The sequence below is a fragment of the Scyliorhinus canicula genome, chromosome 30 (assembly GCF_902713615.1).
Source record: "Scyliorhinus canicula chromosome 30, sScyCan1.1, whole genome shotgun sequence".
NCBI classification, from domain to species: domain Eukaryota; kingdom Metazoa; phylum Chordata; class Chondrichthyes; order Carcharhiniformes; family Scyliorhinidae; genus Scyliorhinus; species Scyliorhinus canicula.
The window spans coordinates 12,174,819-12,190,477 of NC_052175.1; the positions used below are offsets into that span (position 1 = coordinate 12,174,819).

Here is a 15,659-nt window from a genome sequence, read left to right on the forward strand (position 1 = left end):
TCCTGGTGTCCGTGATGTCGTACTGCCGGAGATCGCCGTGGAGCCAGTTGCTGAAGTACAGGAAGCGGTCGTCCAAGGAGATGAGGATGTCGGTGATCAATCCTGAAAGGTACAAATTCGGCCAACGTCAGTAAGGTGGCGGCCTTAAGGCAGGTGGGGTGGGGGGGAGGGGGGGGGGGCGAGGGGAAAGCCAGTTGCAGCCAATCCCACCAGAACCGGAGCCAGGCTAATCGTTCGGGACAACACTGGCTGTTTCGAGAAGCCCCCAAACCTCCTCCCTATCTCTGTAACCCCCTCCGGCCCCGACACCCCCCTCCCTATCTCTGTAACCTCCTCCAGCCCCTACACCCCTCCCTATCTCTGTAACCTCCTCCAGCCCCTACACCCCCTCCCTATCTCTGTAACCTCCTCCAGCCCCTACACCCCCTCCCTATCTCTGTAACCTCCTCCAGCCCTGACACCCTCTCCCTATCTCTGTAACCTCCTCCAGCCCCGACACCCCCTCCCTATCTCTGTAACCTTCTCCAGCCCCTACACCCCCCTCCCTATCTCTGTAACCTCCTCCAGCCCCTACACCACGTCCCTATCTCTGTAACCTCCTCCAGCCCCTACACCCCCTCCCTATCTCTGTAACCTCCTCCAGCCCCTACACCCCCTCCCTATCTCTGTCACCTCCTCCAGCCCCTACACCCCCTCCCTATCTCTGTAACCTCCTCCAGCCCCTACACCCCCCTCCCTATCTCTGTAACCTCCTCCAGCCCCTACACCCCCTCCCTATCTCTGTAACCTCCTCCAGCCCCTACACCCCCTCCCTATCTCTGTAACCTCCTCCAGCCCCCTACACCCCCTCCCTATCTCTGTAACCTCCTCCAGCCCCTACAACCCCCTCCCTATCTCTGTAACCTCCTCCAGCCCCTACACCCCCTCCCTATCTCTGTAACCTCCTCCAGCCCCTACACCCCCTCCCTATCTCTGTAACCTCCTCCAGCCCCTACGACCCCCTCCCTATCTCTGTAACCTCCTCCAGCCCCTACACCCCCTCCCTATCTCTGTAACCTCCTCCAGCCCCTACACCCCCTCCCTATCTCTGTAACCTCCTCCAGCCCCTACACCCCCCTCCCTATCTCTGTAACCTCCTCCAGCCCCTACACCCCCTCCCTATCTCTGTAACCTCCTCCAGCCCCTACACCCCCTCCCTATCTCTGTAACCTCCTCCAGCCCCTACACCCCCTCCCTATCTCTGTAACCTCCTCCAGCCCCTACACCCCCCTCTCTATCTCTGTAACCTCCTCCAGCCCCTACACCCCCCTCCCTATCTGTAACCCCCTCCAGCCCTACACCCCTCCCTATCTCTGTAACCTCCTCCAGCCCCTACACCCCCTCCCTATCTCTGTAACCTCCTCCAGCCCCTACACCCCCCTCCCTATCTGTAACCCCCTCCAGCCCCTACACCCCCTCCCTATCTGTAACCCCCTCCAGCCCCTACACCCCCTCCCTATCTCTGTAACCCCCTCCAGCCCCTACACCCCCTCCCTATCTCTGTAACCCCCTCCAGCCCCTACACCCCCTCCCTATCTCTGTAACCCCCTCCATCCCCTACACCCCCTCCCTATCACTGTAACCCCCTCCAGCCCCTACAACCCCCTCCCTATCTCTGTAACCTCCCACTGCCCCCCCCCCCCCCCCCCCACCCCCGCCCGCCCGAAGGGACAGGAGTCACGTACAGGCCAGACCGGGTGAGCGTGGCAGATTTCTTTCACGGGAGGACATTCAGGGTAGCGAGGCCTGTCCACGTCGCTCCGCTCGATGGGGGGGGAAGTGAAGCCGGAGGGAGCCCCCCCCCCCCAAGCCAACGTTACCTGGCATCTCGGGCAGGATCCAGCCTTCGACCTTCTTGCCCGGCACCGTGATGACCCTCTCCGCCGCCCAGTCTCCTCTCTGCGAACGGAATCAGAATGAGGCCCATAACATTGGTCGGAAGCGGCCTGCCCCGGGAAGGGGGGAAAGTCCCCAATCCCTGCCTCCCACGCCCACCCAACAACTCCGGGATCCCAGCCACAATATCCCAGTGCCGACTCGCAGCAGCCTCTGATTTCTCCTGATACTGAAGCTCCCAGATCCGGCAAGTTTATCCGGCACTTTCTATCATTCCAATCAGAGTCGGCACAGCCGGGTTAACACCGCTGCCTCACAGCTCCAGGGTCCCAGGTTCGATTCCCGGCTTGGGTCACTGTCTGTGCGGAGTCTGCACATCCTCCCCGTGTGTGCGTGGGTTTCCTCCGGGTGCTCCGGTTTCCTCCCACAGTCCAAAGATGTGCGGGTTAGGTGGATTGGCCGTGCTAAATTGCCCCTTAGTGTGCAAAGATGGGCGGGTTGGGTGGATTGGCCGTGCTAAATTGTCCCTTAGTGTGCAAAGATGGGCGGGTTGGGTGGATTGGCCGTGCTAAATTGTCCCTTAGTGTGCAAAGATGGGCGGGTTGGGTGGATTGGCCGTGCTAAATTGTCCCTTAGTGTGCGGGTTGGGTGGATTGGCCGTGCTAAATTGTCCCTTAGTGTGCAAAGATGGGCGGGTTGGGTGGATTGGCCGTGCTAAATTGTCCCTTAGTGTGCAAAGATGTACAGGTTAGGTGGATTGGCCGTGCTAAATTGTCCCTTAGTGTCCAAAGGTGTACAGGTTAGGTGGATTAGCCGTGCTAAATTGTCCCTTAGTGTCCAAAGGTGTACAGGTTAGGTGGATTAGCCGTGCTAAATTGTCCCTTAGTGTCCAAAGGTGTACAGGTTAGGTGGATTAGCCGTGCTAAATTGTCCCTTAGTGCCCAAAGATGTGCAGGTTAGGTGGATTGGCCGTGCTAAATTGCCCCTTAGTGTCCAAAGGTGTGCAGGTTAGGCAGGGGAGTGGGCCCAGGCAGGGTTGGCTTTCTGTGGGTCGGTGCAGATTCGATGGGCCGAATGAACTGAAGGGATTATACGGATCAATACCAACTCCTTAAATAAACTCAACACAATACAAACTCCGAGAATCATAGAATTATGGAATACTGCAGTGCAGGAGGAGGCCATTCGGCCCGTTGAGCAGTGATCCTCTGAAAGAGCACCCTACCAAGGCCCCTCCCTTCATAATAATAATAATATTTATTATTGTCACAAGTAGGCTGACATTAACACTGCAGTGAAGTTACTGTGAGAAACCCCTAGTCGCCACATTCCGGCGCCTGTTCGGGTACACAGAGGGTGAATTCAGAATATCCCAATTCACCCAACCTGCACGTCTTTGGACTGTGGCAGGAAACTGGAGCACCCGGAGGAAACCCACGCAGACACGGGGAGGACGTGCAGATTCCGCACAGACAGTGACCCGAGCTGGAATCGAACCTGGGACCCTGGGGCAGTGGAGCAACCATGCCAACCACTATGCTACCGTGCCACCCAATCCCCATAACCCTACCCAACCTTTGGACACTAAGAGGCAATTTAGCATAGCCAATCCACCCAACCTGCACGTTTTTGGACACTGAGGGACAATTTAGCGCGGCCAATCCACCTAACCTGCACATCTTTGGACACTAAGGGGCAATTTAGCACGGCCAATCCACCTAACCTGCACATCTTTGGACACTAAGGGACAACTTAGCACGGCCAATCCACCTAACCTGTACATCTTTGGACACTAAGGGGCAATTTAGCACGGGCAATCCACCTAACCGGCACATCTTTGGACACTAAGGGGCAATTTAGCACTGCCAATCCACCTAACCTGCACATCTTTGGACACTAAGGGGCAATTTAGCACGGCCAATCCACCTAACCTGCACATCTTTGGACACTAAGGGACAACTTAGCATGGCCAATCCACCTAACCTGTACATCTTTGGACACTAAGGGGCAATTTAGCACGGCCAATGCACCTAACCTGCACATCTTTGGACACTAAGGGACAACTTAGCACGGCCAATCCACCTAACCTGTACATCTTTGGACACTAAGGGGCAATTTAGCACGGGCAATCCACCTAACCTGTACATCTTTGGACACTAAGGGGCAATTTAGCACGGGCAATCCACCTAACCTGCACATTTTTGGACACTAAAGGACAATTTAGCACAGCCAATCCACCTAACCCGCACATCTTTGGACACTAAGGGACAATTTAGCTCGGCCAATCCACCTAACCTGCACATCTTTGGACACTAAGGGACAATTTAGCACGGCGAATCCACCTAACCTGCACATCTTTGGACTGTGGGAGGAAACCGGAGCACCCGGAGGAAACCCACGCAGACATGGGGGAGAGATCGTGCAAACTCCACACAGACAGTTACCCCGAGGCCGGAATCGAACCGGGGTCCCCGGCGCTGTGTGCCGCCCTCTCCGTCTCCCTCCCAATCCCGTCACCCTGTACTCCAGGGACAGCAACGTGTAGGATCGCGTGCAGAGAGCTCAGATCGTTAGCTGCCCTCGTAGACTGCATCCCCCCCGGTGCTGACCCCCCCCTCCCCTTCGCCACCGCCCCTCCCCCACTGCCGCCCCGCCGCCTATCGGACATACCTCCGTCCTGTAGAAGCGGAAGACGGAGCTGCTGAGGGCGCAGCCCACCAACCCCTCAGCGGCTGTGGGGTCGTGAAGGAAGCGAATCTCCAGCGGGATGGCCCCCTCCTGGCCCAGGTCGATCGTCTGCACCCGCCTGTGCTTGGCCCAGTCCCAGACGTGAAGGCAGTGCCCGTAGTGCCCTTGTGCACGGCAAAATCAAATTCCAGAAAAACCTTTGAAGAGCTTCATCGATTATCAATAGACACAAAGGACGTCTAAATAGCCAATGAATTTCAACGCAGCCAATGGATTCCTTTCAGCTGGGGCTGGGGTGGTGATGGTGGTGGGAGTGGAATCAGGAATCTGCTTCCCTGTCCACAGACGCCACCACTCAGCCTGAGTTTTAACAGCGTTTTCTGTTTTTAACTCGGATTTTCAGCGCCTGCAGTCATTCGCTTTCGTGATACGACCGAGGGCGCAGGTCTCGCAGGGGTAGCGGCCCTGTGTCTGACCCAGAATCTCCCGGTTCGGGTCCCACCCCAGGGTTTGACGGCCAAGGAAAGAGTGATCATAACATGTCCAAAACAGGTTGGGCATTGTGTCGCGTGTGAGAAATTGGCGTATATCCGTGAGAATGGCGGTCCTCCCCAGATTTCTGTTTGTGTCGCTGGCGGGGAGGGTACAGGCCGTGAAAACGACGGCCCTCCCCAGATTTCTGTTTGTCTTTCAGTGCCTCCCCGATCTCTATCCCGAGGGCCTTTTTCAAGCGGGTGAATAAGGTGATTTCGGGCTTTGTGTGGGCGGGTAAACTCCGCGGGTGAGGAAAGTGTTGCGGGAGCGTAGTTGGGGGGGGGGGAGGGTGGGTTGGCGCTGCTGAACTTTTGCAACTACTACTGGGCGGCTAACATATCCATGATTAGGAAGTGGGTAGTGGGGGGGGGGGGTCAGTGTGGGGGCGAATAGAGGCGGCAAAGTTTGAGGGCACTGATAATTCCACCTCTGCCGTTCTCGTCGGCCCGATACTCCACAAGCCCAGTGGTAGTGGCGGCTTTGAGACTCTGGGGGCAATGGAGAGGCATTGATAGGATGCAGAGCTGGGCCGAGAAATGGCAGATGGAGTTTAACCTTGATAAGTGCGAGGTGATTCATTTTGGTTGGAAAAACTTGAATGCGGATTACAGGGTCAACGGTAGGGTTCTGAGGAATGTGGAGGAACAGAGAGATCTTGGGGTTCATGTCCACAGATCTCTGAAGGTTGCCTTCAAGTGGATAGAGCCGTGAAGAAGGCCGACAGTGTGTTAGCGTTTATTAACAGGGGGCTTGAGTTTAAGAGCCGCGGGGTTATGCTGCAACTATACATGGCCCTGGTGAGACCACATTTGGAATATTTTGTGCAGTTCTGGTCACCTCATTGTAGGATGTGGAAGCATTGGAAAGGGTGCAAAGGAGATTTACCAGGATGCTGCCTGGATTGGAGGGTAGGTCTTATGAGGAAAGGTTGAGGGAGCTAGGGTGTTTCTCTTTGGAGCGGAGGAGGATGAGAGGCGACTTAATAGAGGTTTATAAGATGATGATGAGGATTGATAGAGTGGACGTTCAGAGACCATTTCCACGGGTGGATGTAGCTGTTACAAGGGGGCATAACTATAAGGTTCAGGGTGGGAGATATAGGAGGGATATCCGAGGTAGGTTCTTTACTCAGAGAGTGGTTAGGGTGTGGAATGGACTGCCTGCTGTGATAGTGGGAGTCGGACACTTTAGGAACTTTCAAGCGATTATTGGACAGGCACATGGAGCCCACCAGAATGACAGGGCGTGGGATAGCTTGATCTTGGTTTCGGACAAGGCTCGGCGCAACATTGAGGGCCGAAGGGCCTGTTCTGTGCTGTACTGTTCTATGTTCTATGATATAAGAGGGCAGAAGGGAGAATCGGTCTGGGCCCTGATTTACAATAACCATCGGTTTGTAGGCTGGACAGTGGGTTCCGGAGATGGCAGAGAGCAGGGATTGAGAGGATGGGAGATCCGTTGAAGGATTTGGAGGATGAATTTGAATTGCCAGCAGGGAACGGGTTTAGATATCTGCAGGTACGGGACTTTCTGAGACGGCAGATTCTGACCTTTCTGCTGCTGCCGCCACGGGGGAGCAGAGCCGGGGTGGGAGAGGGGAAGGTATCAGATACCTACAAAGAACTTATGGTCGGAGGAAACTCCGGTGGAGGAGATAAAGGGCAAGTGGGAAGACGAGCTAGGAGGGGAGATGGAGACGGGTCCGTGGGCGGATGCCCCAAGCAGGGTTAATACCCCATCATGTGCCAGGCTTAGCCTGATACAATTTAAGGAATTCCACCGGGCACACATGACGGGGGCCCGGATGAGCACGTTTTTTCGGGGTAGAGGTGCGCGGGAAGCCCAGCAAATTCCTCATGTTTTGGGCATGCCCGGGGGTATTGGCAGGGTATCTCTAAGGCAACGTCCACGGTGCTCAAAACACGGGTAGCGCTGGCGATCTTTGGAGTGTCGGAAGAGCTGGGAGTTCAGGGGGGGGGGGCGAGAGAGGCCGACGTCCTGGCCTTTGCCTCCCTGGTAGCCTGGAGACGGATCTTGTTAATGTGGAGGGTCTCGAAGCCCCCCCCCCCCCCCCCCCCGGAGTGTAGAGACTGCGCTAGGCTGCGAATATATCTCCCGCACTAACATTTAAAAAAAGAAATCCTGGTTTAAAAGGAAGACAGACTTTGCGGCTGCTAACGTGCAATCAAGATGTCATAAAAGGGTGATCATCCTTCTTTCCAACCTTTGTTTATGTTTACAAGGAGAGGCGTAATGGGATTTTGTCACGGTTTTTGGGGAGTGGATAATTAGAGGCACTGTGTTTAAACTTAAGTAAGTAGGTTATGGGATTTGAGTGGAATAAAGATGATGTAAGTGATGCGGGTGGGATTGGAGAAGCCAGGACTGTAGTGGACAGAGTTTAGTTTTGGCTGAGAGCTGAACAGCAGCTTCTGGAGAAGGATTCAGCATGAATCTGACAGGATCTCTCTCTCTCTTTAAAACAGTCAAAAAATCTGCCCATTCAGAGCAGGCTTGTGTTTGCTAACTCTACTTAAAAGTACATGACGGCGGCGAGAATGAGCAAGTTTTTTGGGGTAGAAGACAGTTGTATGAGGTGCAAGGGCAGCCCTGCAAACCATGCCCACATGTTTTGGGCATGCCCGGAGCTTAGAGTGTTCTGGCAAAGGTTCGCAAGGGCAATGTCCAAGATGCTTAACACACGGGTGGTGCCGAGTCCAGAGATAGTGATCTTTGGAGTGTTAGAAGACCCGGGAGTTCAGGGGGCGAAAGAGGCCGACGTCTTGGCCTTTGCCTCCCTAGTCGCCCGGAGAGAGATCTCGTTAATGTGGAGGGACTCGAAGCCCCCCCGGAGTGTAGAGACTCGGGTTACCGACATGTCTGGGTTTCTCAGCCTCGAGAAAATAAAGTTCGCCTAATGAGGGCGTACGCTAGGGTTCTCTCGGAGGTGGCAGCCGTTCGTCGACTTTCTCGGGGAAAATTAAACTGTCAGCAGCAGCAGCAATCTGTGGGGGCGGGGGGGGGGGGGCTTCATTGGGATGGTGAGGGACGACTGGGTCGCGTGGAGTAATGTCTATTTAATTGTTATTGTATATTCTCTTTTTGCACTATGTTAATGTCCATTCTAGTTTGTTTTGTTATTATTGTTACTACTGTTTTATTATGAAAAATTCTGCGAAAACTCAATAAAAATATGTTATAAAAAAAAATCTCTACTTTAAAATGCTTTGTGACCTGTGATGGGTTTTGCCTGATTGGAGATAAAGAAGATATTAGAAGTTGGAGTGTTTTAATTTTCTTGTGAAGCATTGCTTCCCCGCTAATTGTAAAGTATATTTCTGTGATGGTAAGGTAGTTAACAAGTGTATTAATAATTAAGTCTGTTTTAAGAGTGAAGGGGCCTCACGGTAGCATGGTGGTTAGCATCAATGCTTCACAGCTCCAGGGTCCCAGGTTCGATTCCCGGCTGGGTCACTGTCTGTGTGGAGTCTGCACGTCCTCCCTGTGTGTGCGTGGGTTTCCTCCGGGTGCTCCGGTTTCCTCCCACAGTCCAAAGATGTGCGGGTTAGGTGGATTGGCCATGCTAAATTGCCCGTAGTGTAAGGTTAATGGGGGGATTGTTGGGTTACGGGTATACGGGTTACGTGGGTTTAGGTAGGGTGATCATTGCTCGGCGCAACATCAAGGGCCTGTTCTGTGCTGTACTGTTCTATGTTCTATGAAGAATCTTTTCCTCATAATCTTACAGGTTTTTGAAACGGTTCCTGTCACCGATCCTAACAAATGTCGAGGGCTGGTCCAGAAGGGGCAACTGCTTGGTGTTGCCCCTTCTGCTTCTTTGACCTGGAGTGAGGCAAGGCGAGATTTGGAGTACCCGATTATTTTTTTTCCAATTAAGGGGCAATTTAGCGCGGCCAATCCACCTAACCAGCACATCTTTGGGTTGTGGGGGTGAAACCCACTCAGACACGCGGAGAATGCACAAACTCTACACGGACAGTGAACCAGGGCCGGGTTTCGAACCCGGGCCCTCAGCGCCGTGAGGCAGCAGTGCTAACCAAAGATGAGCAGGTTAGGTTGATTGGCCGTGCTAAATTGTCCCTTAGTGTCCAAAGAAGTGCAGGTTAGGTGGATTGGCCGTGTTAAATTGTCCCTTAGTGTCTAAAGATGTGCGGGTTAGGTGGATTGGCCGTGCTAAATTGTCCCTTAGTGTCCAAAGATGTGCAGGTTAGGTGGATTGGCCGTGCAAAATTGCCCCCAGTGTCCAAAAAGGTTAGGAGGGGTTACTGGGGGTAAAGGGGATAGGGTGGAGGTGTGGGGATTAAATAGGGCGCTCTTTCCAAGTGCCGGTGCAGACTCGATGGGCTGAATGGCCTCCTTCTGCACTGTAAATTCGATGATTCTGTGAACCAGCACATCTTTGGGTTGTGGGGGGCGAAACCCACGCAGACACGTGGGGGAATGTGCAAACTCCACACGGGCCAGTGACCCAGAGTCAGGATCGAATCTGGGTCCTTGGCGCCGTGAGGCAGCAAGGCTAACCCACTGCGCCATCGTGCTGCCGTGGCAAGGGGATGTTTTAGCTTCAACCACCAAAACCCTTCCGACACGTACCAACGGCTGGTAATAAGAATCATTGCAGTGCAGACAGAGGCTATTCGTCCATTGGAGTCCACACCAATCCTCTGATAAAGTAGGAGGGACTCCTGGTTAGCCATGTTTGATGAGGAGTGGCGATCACCCGCCCCCGCCCAATCCACCTAACCTGCACATCTTTGGACACTGAGGGACAATTTAGCACGGCCAATCCACCTAACCTGCACATCTTTGGACACTAAGGGACAATTTAGCACGGCCAATCCACCTAACCTGTCCATCTTTGGACACTAAGGGACAATTTAGCACGGCCAATCCACCTAACCTGCCCATCTTTGGACACTAAGAGACAATTTAGCATGGCCAATCCACCTAACCTGCACATCTTTAGGCACTGAGGGACAATTTAGCACGGCCAAACCACCTAACCTGCACATCTTTGGACACTAAGGGACAATTTAGCACGGCCAATCCACCTAACCGGGACATCTTTGGACACTAAGGGACAATTTAGCACGGCCAACCCACCTAACCCTGCGCATCTTTGGGTTGTGGGGGCGAAACCCACGCAGGCACGGGGAGAATGGGCAAACTCCACACGGACTGTTTCACAAACGGAAGACGATCTTGTTGAAATGTGCGAAACCCTTTGTTGGGTTTCACACAGCGCAGATCCCGGCAGGCCGTTGGCAACTGGTTGGAGAGTCTGCAACACAGGGTGGTCCCAGTCTCAGGGAAGAAGGGGCGGCCATTTTGGATTGAGGCGAGAAGAATCGTCTTCATTTAGAGGGTGGAGAGTCTTTGGTGCAGAAGGAGGCCATTCGGCACATCGGGTCTGCACCGACCCTCCGAAAGAACAGCCTAACCACGCGCGCCCCCCCCCCCCCCCTCCCCCCTCCCCCACTCTATCTCCGAAACCCCATCTAACCTTTTGGACACTAAGGGACAATTTAGCACGGCCAATCCACCCAACCCGCACATCTTTGGTCTGTGGGAGGAAACCGGAGCACCCGGAGGAAACCCACGCACACACGGGGAGGACGTGCAGACTCCGCACAGACAGTGACCCAAGCCGGGAATCGAACCTGGATGGCTCTTGTTGTGACGCCTTAGGATAATCGTAGAGAAGAGGTTTCCACTTGTGAGGGGGTGGGGGGACCAGAACTAGGGGGCTGGGCCGGAGGGGTCATTAATATAAGATAGCGACTAATCCGATGGAGGGGGGGATTCAGGAGAAAGGCCTTTACCCAATCGGTGGAGGAAAATGTGGGACTCGCTCCCACAGGGAGTGGGGGAGAATGTGGGACTCGCTCCCACGAGGAGTGGGGGAGAATGTGGGACTCGCTCCAACGGGGAGTGGGGGAGAATGTGGGACTCTCTCCCAGAGGGGGTGGGGAGAATGTGGGACTCGCTCCCACGGGGATTGGGGGAGAATGTGGGACTCGCTCCCACGGGGAGTGGGGGTGAATGTGGGACTTGTTCCCGCAGGGAGAGGGGAGAATGTGGGACTCGCTCCCACGGGGATTGGGGGAGAATGTGGGACTCGCTCCCACAGGGAGTGGGGGAGAATGTGGGACTCGCTCCCACGGGGAGTGGGGGAGAATGTGGGACTCGCTCCCGCGGGGAGTGGGGGAGAATGTGGGACTCGCTCCCACGGGGAGTGGGGGAGAATGTGGGACTCGCTCCCGCGGGGAGTGGGGGAGAATGTGGGACTCGCTTCCGCGGGGAATGGGGGAGAATGTGGGACTCGCTCCCACGGGGAGTGGGGGAGAATGTGGGACTCGCTCTCATGGGGAGTGGGGGAGAATGTGGGACTCGCTCCCACGGGGAGTGGGGGAGAATGTGGGACTCGCTCCCACGGGGAGTGGGGGAGAATGTGGGACTCGCTCCCATGGGGAGTGGGGGAGAATGTGGTACTCGCTCCCACAGGGGAGTGTGGGCTGGATAAACACACCAAGGAATATAAGGCTATATTGATAGGGGTGACATAGAGAGGGGGGGTGGCGGGGAGTGGGGGCTTGTATGACATAGACTGCCTGCCGTGCAGAATGAGCCCGCGAGGCCCTTGAAACTGCACCAACTCTCTGAAAGAGCACTACGCCAAGTCCCTCACCCTGTACCCATTACCCCACCTAACCTGCACATCTTTGGACACTAATGGGCAATTTAGCACGGCCAATCCACCTAACCTGCACATCTTTGGACACTAAGGGGCAATTTAGCACGGCCAATCCACCTAACCTGCACATCTTTGGACACTAAGGGACAATTTAGCACGGCCAATTCATCTAACCTGTACATCTTTGGCCACTAAGGGGCAATTTAGCATGGCCAATCCACCTAACCTGTACATCTTCGGATGCTAAGTGACAATTTAGCACGGCCAATCCACCTAACCTACACATCTTTGGACACTAAGGGACAATTTAGCACGGCCAATCCACCTAACCTGTACATCTTCGGATGCTAAGTGACAATTTAGCACGGCCAATCCACCTAACCTACACATCTTTGGACACTAAGGGACAATTTAGCACGGCCAATCCACCTAACCTGTACATCTTCGGATGCTAAGTGACAATTTAGCACGGCCAATCCACCTAACCTACACATCTTTGGACACTAAGGGACAATTTAGCACGGCCAATCCACCTAACCTGCACATCTTTGGACTGTGGGAGGAATTGGAGCAGCCGGAGGGAACCCACGCAGACACGGGGAGAACGCGTGGACACGCCAGCATGGGAGTAGAGGGGCTGAATGGCCTGTTTGTGGGCTGGGAGAGGGATAGGAGGTTGGGGAAGGTATTGTTCGCTCACCAGCTTTCACGTCCTCCAGGTTAAATCCATTCGCCAATGCTTTGGGGGTGCCCCACTCCGTGCTGATCATGACGTTGTGCCGTGGTTGGTACCAGAAGTCATAGCCGAAGGGCGCCGCTTGTCCGCTCTCCTCCCAGTTCCCCTTCACCTCGAACGTCTCACCGTCCAGCAGAACGAAACCGCCTGGAAAACGAGGGAGGCCCAAAGCTTCGATTTCGGCTGACAAAGGGGGCGCGAGCAGGGTAAATCCATCTCCCGTATCCCCCGGGGCTGAATGGGCCTACTCCTGTTCCTGTGTAACAGGCCGGAGAGGGGCTGAATGGGGCCTCCTCCTGTTCCTGTGTAACAGGCTGGAGAGGGGCTGAATGGGCCTCCTCCTGTTCCTGTGTAACAGGCTGGAGAGGGGCTGAATGGGCCTCCTCCTGTTCTTGTGTAACAGGCTGGAGAGGGGCTGAATGGGCCTCCTCCTGTTCCTGTGTAACAGGCTGGAGAGGGGCTGAATGGGCCTCCTCCTGTTCTTGTGTAACAGGCTGGAGAGGGGCTGAATGGGCCTCCTCCTGTTCCTGTGTAATAGGCCGGAGAGGGGCTGAATGGGGCCTCCTCCTGTTCCTATGTCACAGGCTGGAGAGGGGCTGAATGGCCTCCTCCTGTTCCTGTGTAACAGGCTGGAGAGGGGCTGAATGGGCCTCCTCGTTGCTGTGTAACAGGCTGGAGAGGGGCTGAATGGGCCTCCTCCTGTTCCTGTGTAACAGGATGGAGAGAGGCTGAATGGGCCTCCTCCTGTTCCTGTGTAACAGGCTGGAGAGGGGCTGAATGGGCCTCCTCCTGTTCCTGTGTAACAGGCTGGAGAGGGGCTGAATGGGCCTCCTCGTTGCTGTGTAACAGGCTGGAGAGGGGCTGAATGGGCCTCCTCCTACATTCCCGTAGTGACTCACGGGCAGAGTTGGAGATCATCGCTCCTCAGGGGAGGGTGGTGGAGGGGGCATGCGGCCAGGCGGGCAGAGCGACACGATATGAGACTGGGTTCCGATTACCTTTGCCATTCCCAGACGGATCTCCCATGGCGCTAATCATCACCTCGCCGCTGGCCAGGCAGTGTGTCGTATGTGGATTGGCCAGGTTACACTTCCAGAACAACTCAGTCGGCTCCACGATCTGCAAAGGAACAAAACAGAAATTAGAACATAGAACATAGAATAGTACAGCACAGAACAGGCCCTTCGGCCCTCGATGTTGTGCCGAGCTTTGTACGAAACCAAGATCAAGCTATCCCACTCCCTGTCATTCTGGTGGGCTCCATGTGCCTATCCAATAACCGCTTGAAAGTTCCTAAAGTGTCCGACTCCACTATCACAGCAGGCAGTCCATTCCACACCCTAACCACTCTCTGAGTAAAGAACCTACCTCGGACATCCCTCCTATATCTCCCACCCCGAACCTTATAGTTATGCCCCCTTGTAACAGCTACATCCACTCGAGGAAATAGTCTCTGAACGTCCACTCTATCTATTCCCCTCATCATCCTATAAACCTCTATTAAGTCGCCTCTCATGCTCCTCCGCTCCAATGAGAAAAGCCCTCAACCTTTCCTCATAAGACCTACCCTCCAATCCAGGCAGCATCCTGGTAAATCTCCTTTGCACCCTTTCCAATGCTTCCACATCCTTCCTATAATGAGGTGACCAGAACTGCACACAATACTCCAAATGTGGTCTCACCGGGGTCCTGTACAGTTGCAGCATAACCCCGCGGCTCTTAAACTCAAGCCCCCTGTTAATAAACGCTAACACACTATAAGCTTTCTTCACGGCTCTATCCACTGGAGTGGCAACCTTCAGAGATCTGTGGACATGAACCCCAAGATCTCTCTGTTCCTCCACATTCCTCAGAACCCTGCCGTTGACCCTGTAATCCATTTTCAAAGTTTTCCTACCAAAATGAATCACCTCGCACGTATCAGGGTTAAACTCCATCTGCCATTTTTCGGCCCAGCTCTGCATCCTATCAATGTCTCTTTGCAGCCGACAACAGCCCTCCATCTCATCCTCGACTCCACCAATCTTGGTGCCATCAGCAAATTTACTGACCATCCTTCAGCCCCCTCCTCCAAGTCATTGATAAAAATCACAAATAGCAGAGGACCCAGCACTGATCCCTGTGGTACACTGCTGGTAACTGGTCTCCAGTCTGAAAATTTTCCATTCACCACCGCCCCTCTATCTTCTATGTGATAGTCAGTTACTTATCCAATTGGCCAAAATTCCCTCTATCCCACACCTCCTTACTTTCTTCACGAGCCTCATGGGGAACCTTATCAAACGTCTTACTAAAATCTATGTATTAGACATCAACTGCTCTACCTTCATCTACACACTTAGTTACCTCCTCACAGAATTCAATCAAATTTGGGAGGCAAGACTTACCCTTCACAAATCCGTGTTCACTATCCCGGATTAAGCTGTATCTTTCCAAATGGTCATAAATCCTATCCTTCAGGACCTTTTCCATTAACTTACCGACCACCGAAGTAAGATTAACCGGCCTATAATTACCAGGGTCATTCCCTTTCTTGAACAGAGGAACAACATTCGCCACTCTCCAGTCCTCTGGCACTATCCCCGTGGACAGGGAGGACCCAAAGATCAAAGCCAAAGGCTCTGCAATCTCATCCCTTGCCTCCCAAAGAATCCTTGGATATATCCCATCGGGCCCAGGGGACTTGTCGACCTGAAGGCTTTTAAAAATTGCTAATACATCCTTCCTCAGAACATCTACCTACCCTCCTGTATCACACTCTCCTCCTCAAAAACATGGCCCCTCTCCTTGGTGATTAACGTGAGGATTATTTCTTTCTGCACTGCCAACCGGGTCGCAGGTAGATTGTTGTGGGGAGCCTGATTGGTCAACCACATTGACGGAAAACCCAACCCTCCCAGGGTGAGGGGCCGAATGGGCCTCCTCTTGCTCCTGTGTAACAGGCTGGAGAGGGGCTGAATGGTCCTGTTCCTGTCAGGCTGGAGAGGGGCTGAATGGTCCATTTCCTGTTCCAGTGTAACAGGCTGGAGAGGGGCTGAATGGGGCCTCCTCCTGTTCGTGTGTAACAGGCTGGAGAGGGGCTGAATGGGCCTCCTCCTGTTCCTGTGTAAC

The 15,659-nt window shown here is 54.1% G+C and overlaps 1 protein-coding gene across 1 annotated transcript in view; it reads right to left on the reverse strand.

The window, feature by feature from the left end:
- The window catches only part of selenbp1 (selenium binding protein 1), a 44,821-nt gene that overhangs the window by 11,017 nt on the left and 18,145 nt on the right, over nt 1-15,659 (reverse strand). The window contains exons 5-9 of the mRNA XM_038787248.1: nt 13,547-13,667; nt 12,513-12,695; nt 4,546-4,727; nt 1,860-1,938; nt 1-102 (exon numbers count right to left, since the gene is read on the reverse strand). The exon at nt 1-102 is cut by the window's left edge and continues 20 nt beyond it. Coding sequence (XP_038643176.1) covers nt 1-102; nt 1,860-1,938; nt 4,546-4,727; nt 12,513-12,695; nt 13,547-13,667 — 667 coding nt within the window. The remainder of the gene's footprint in view (nt 103-1,859; nt 1,939-4,545; nt 4,728-12,512; nt 12,696-13,546; nt 13,668-15,659) is intronic.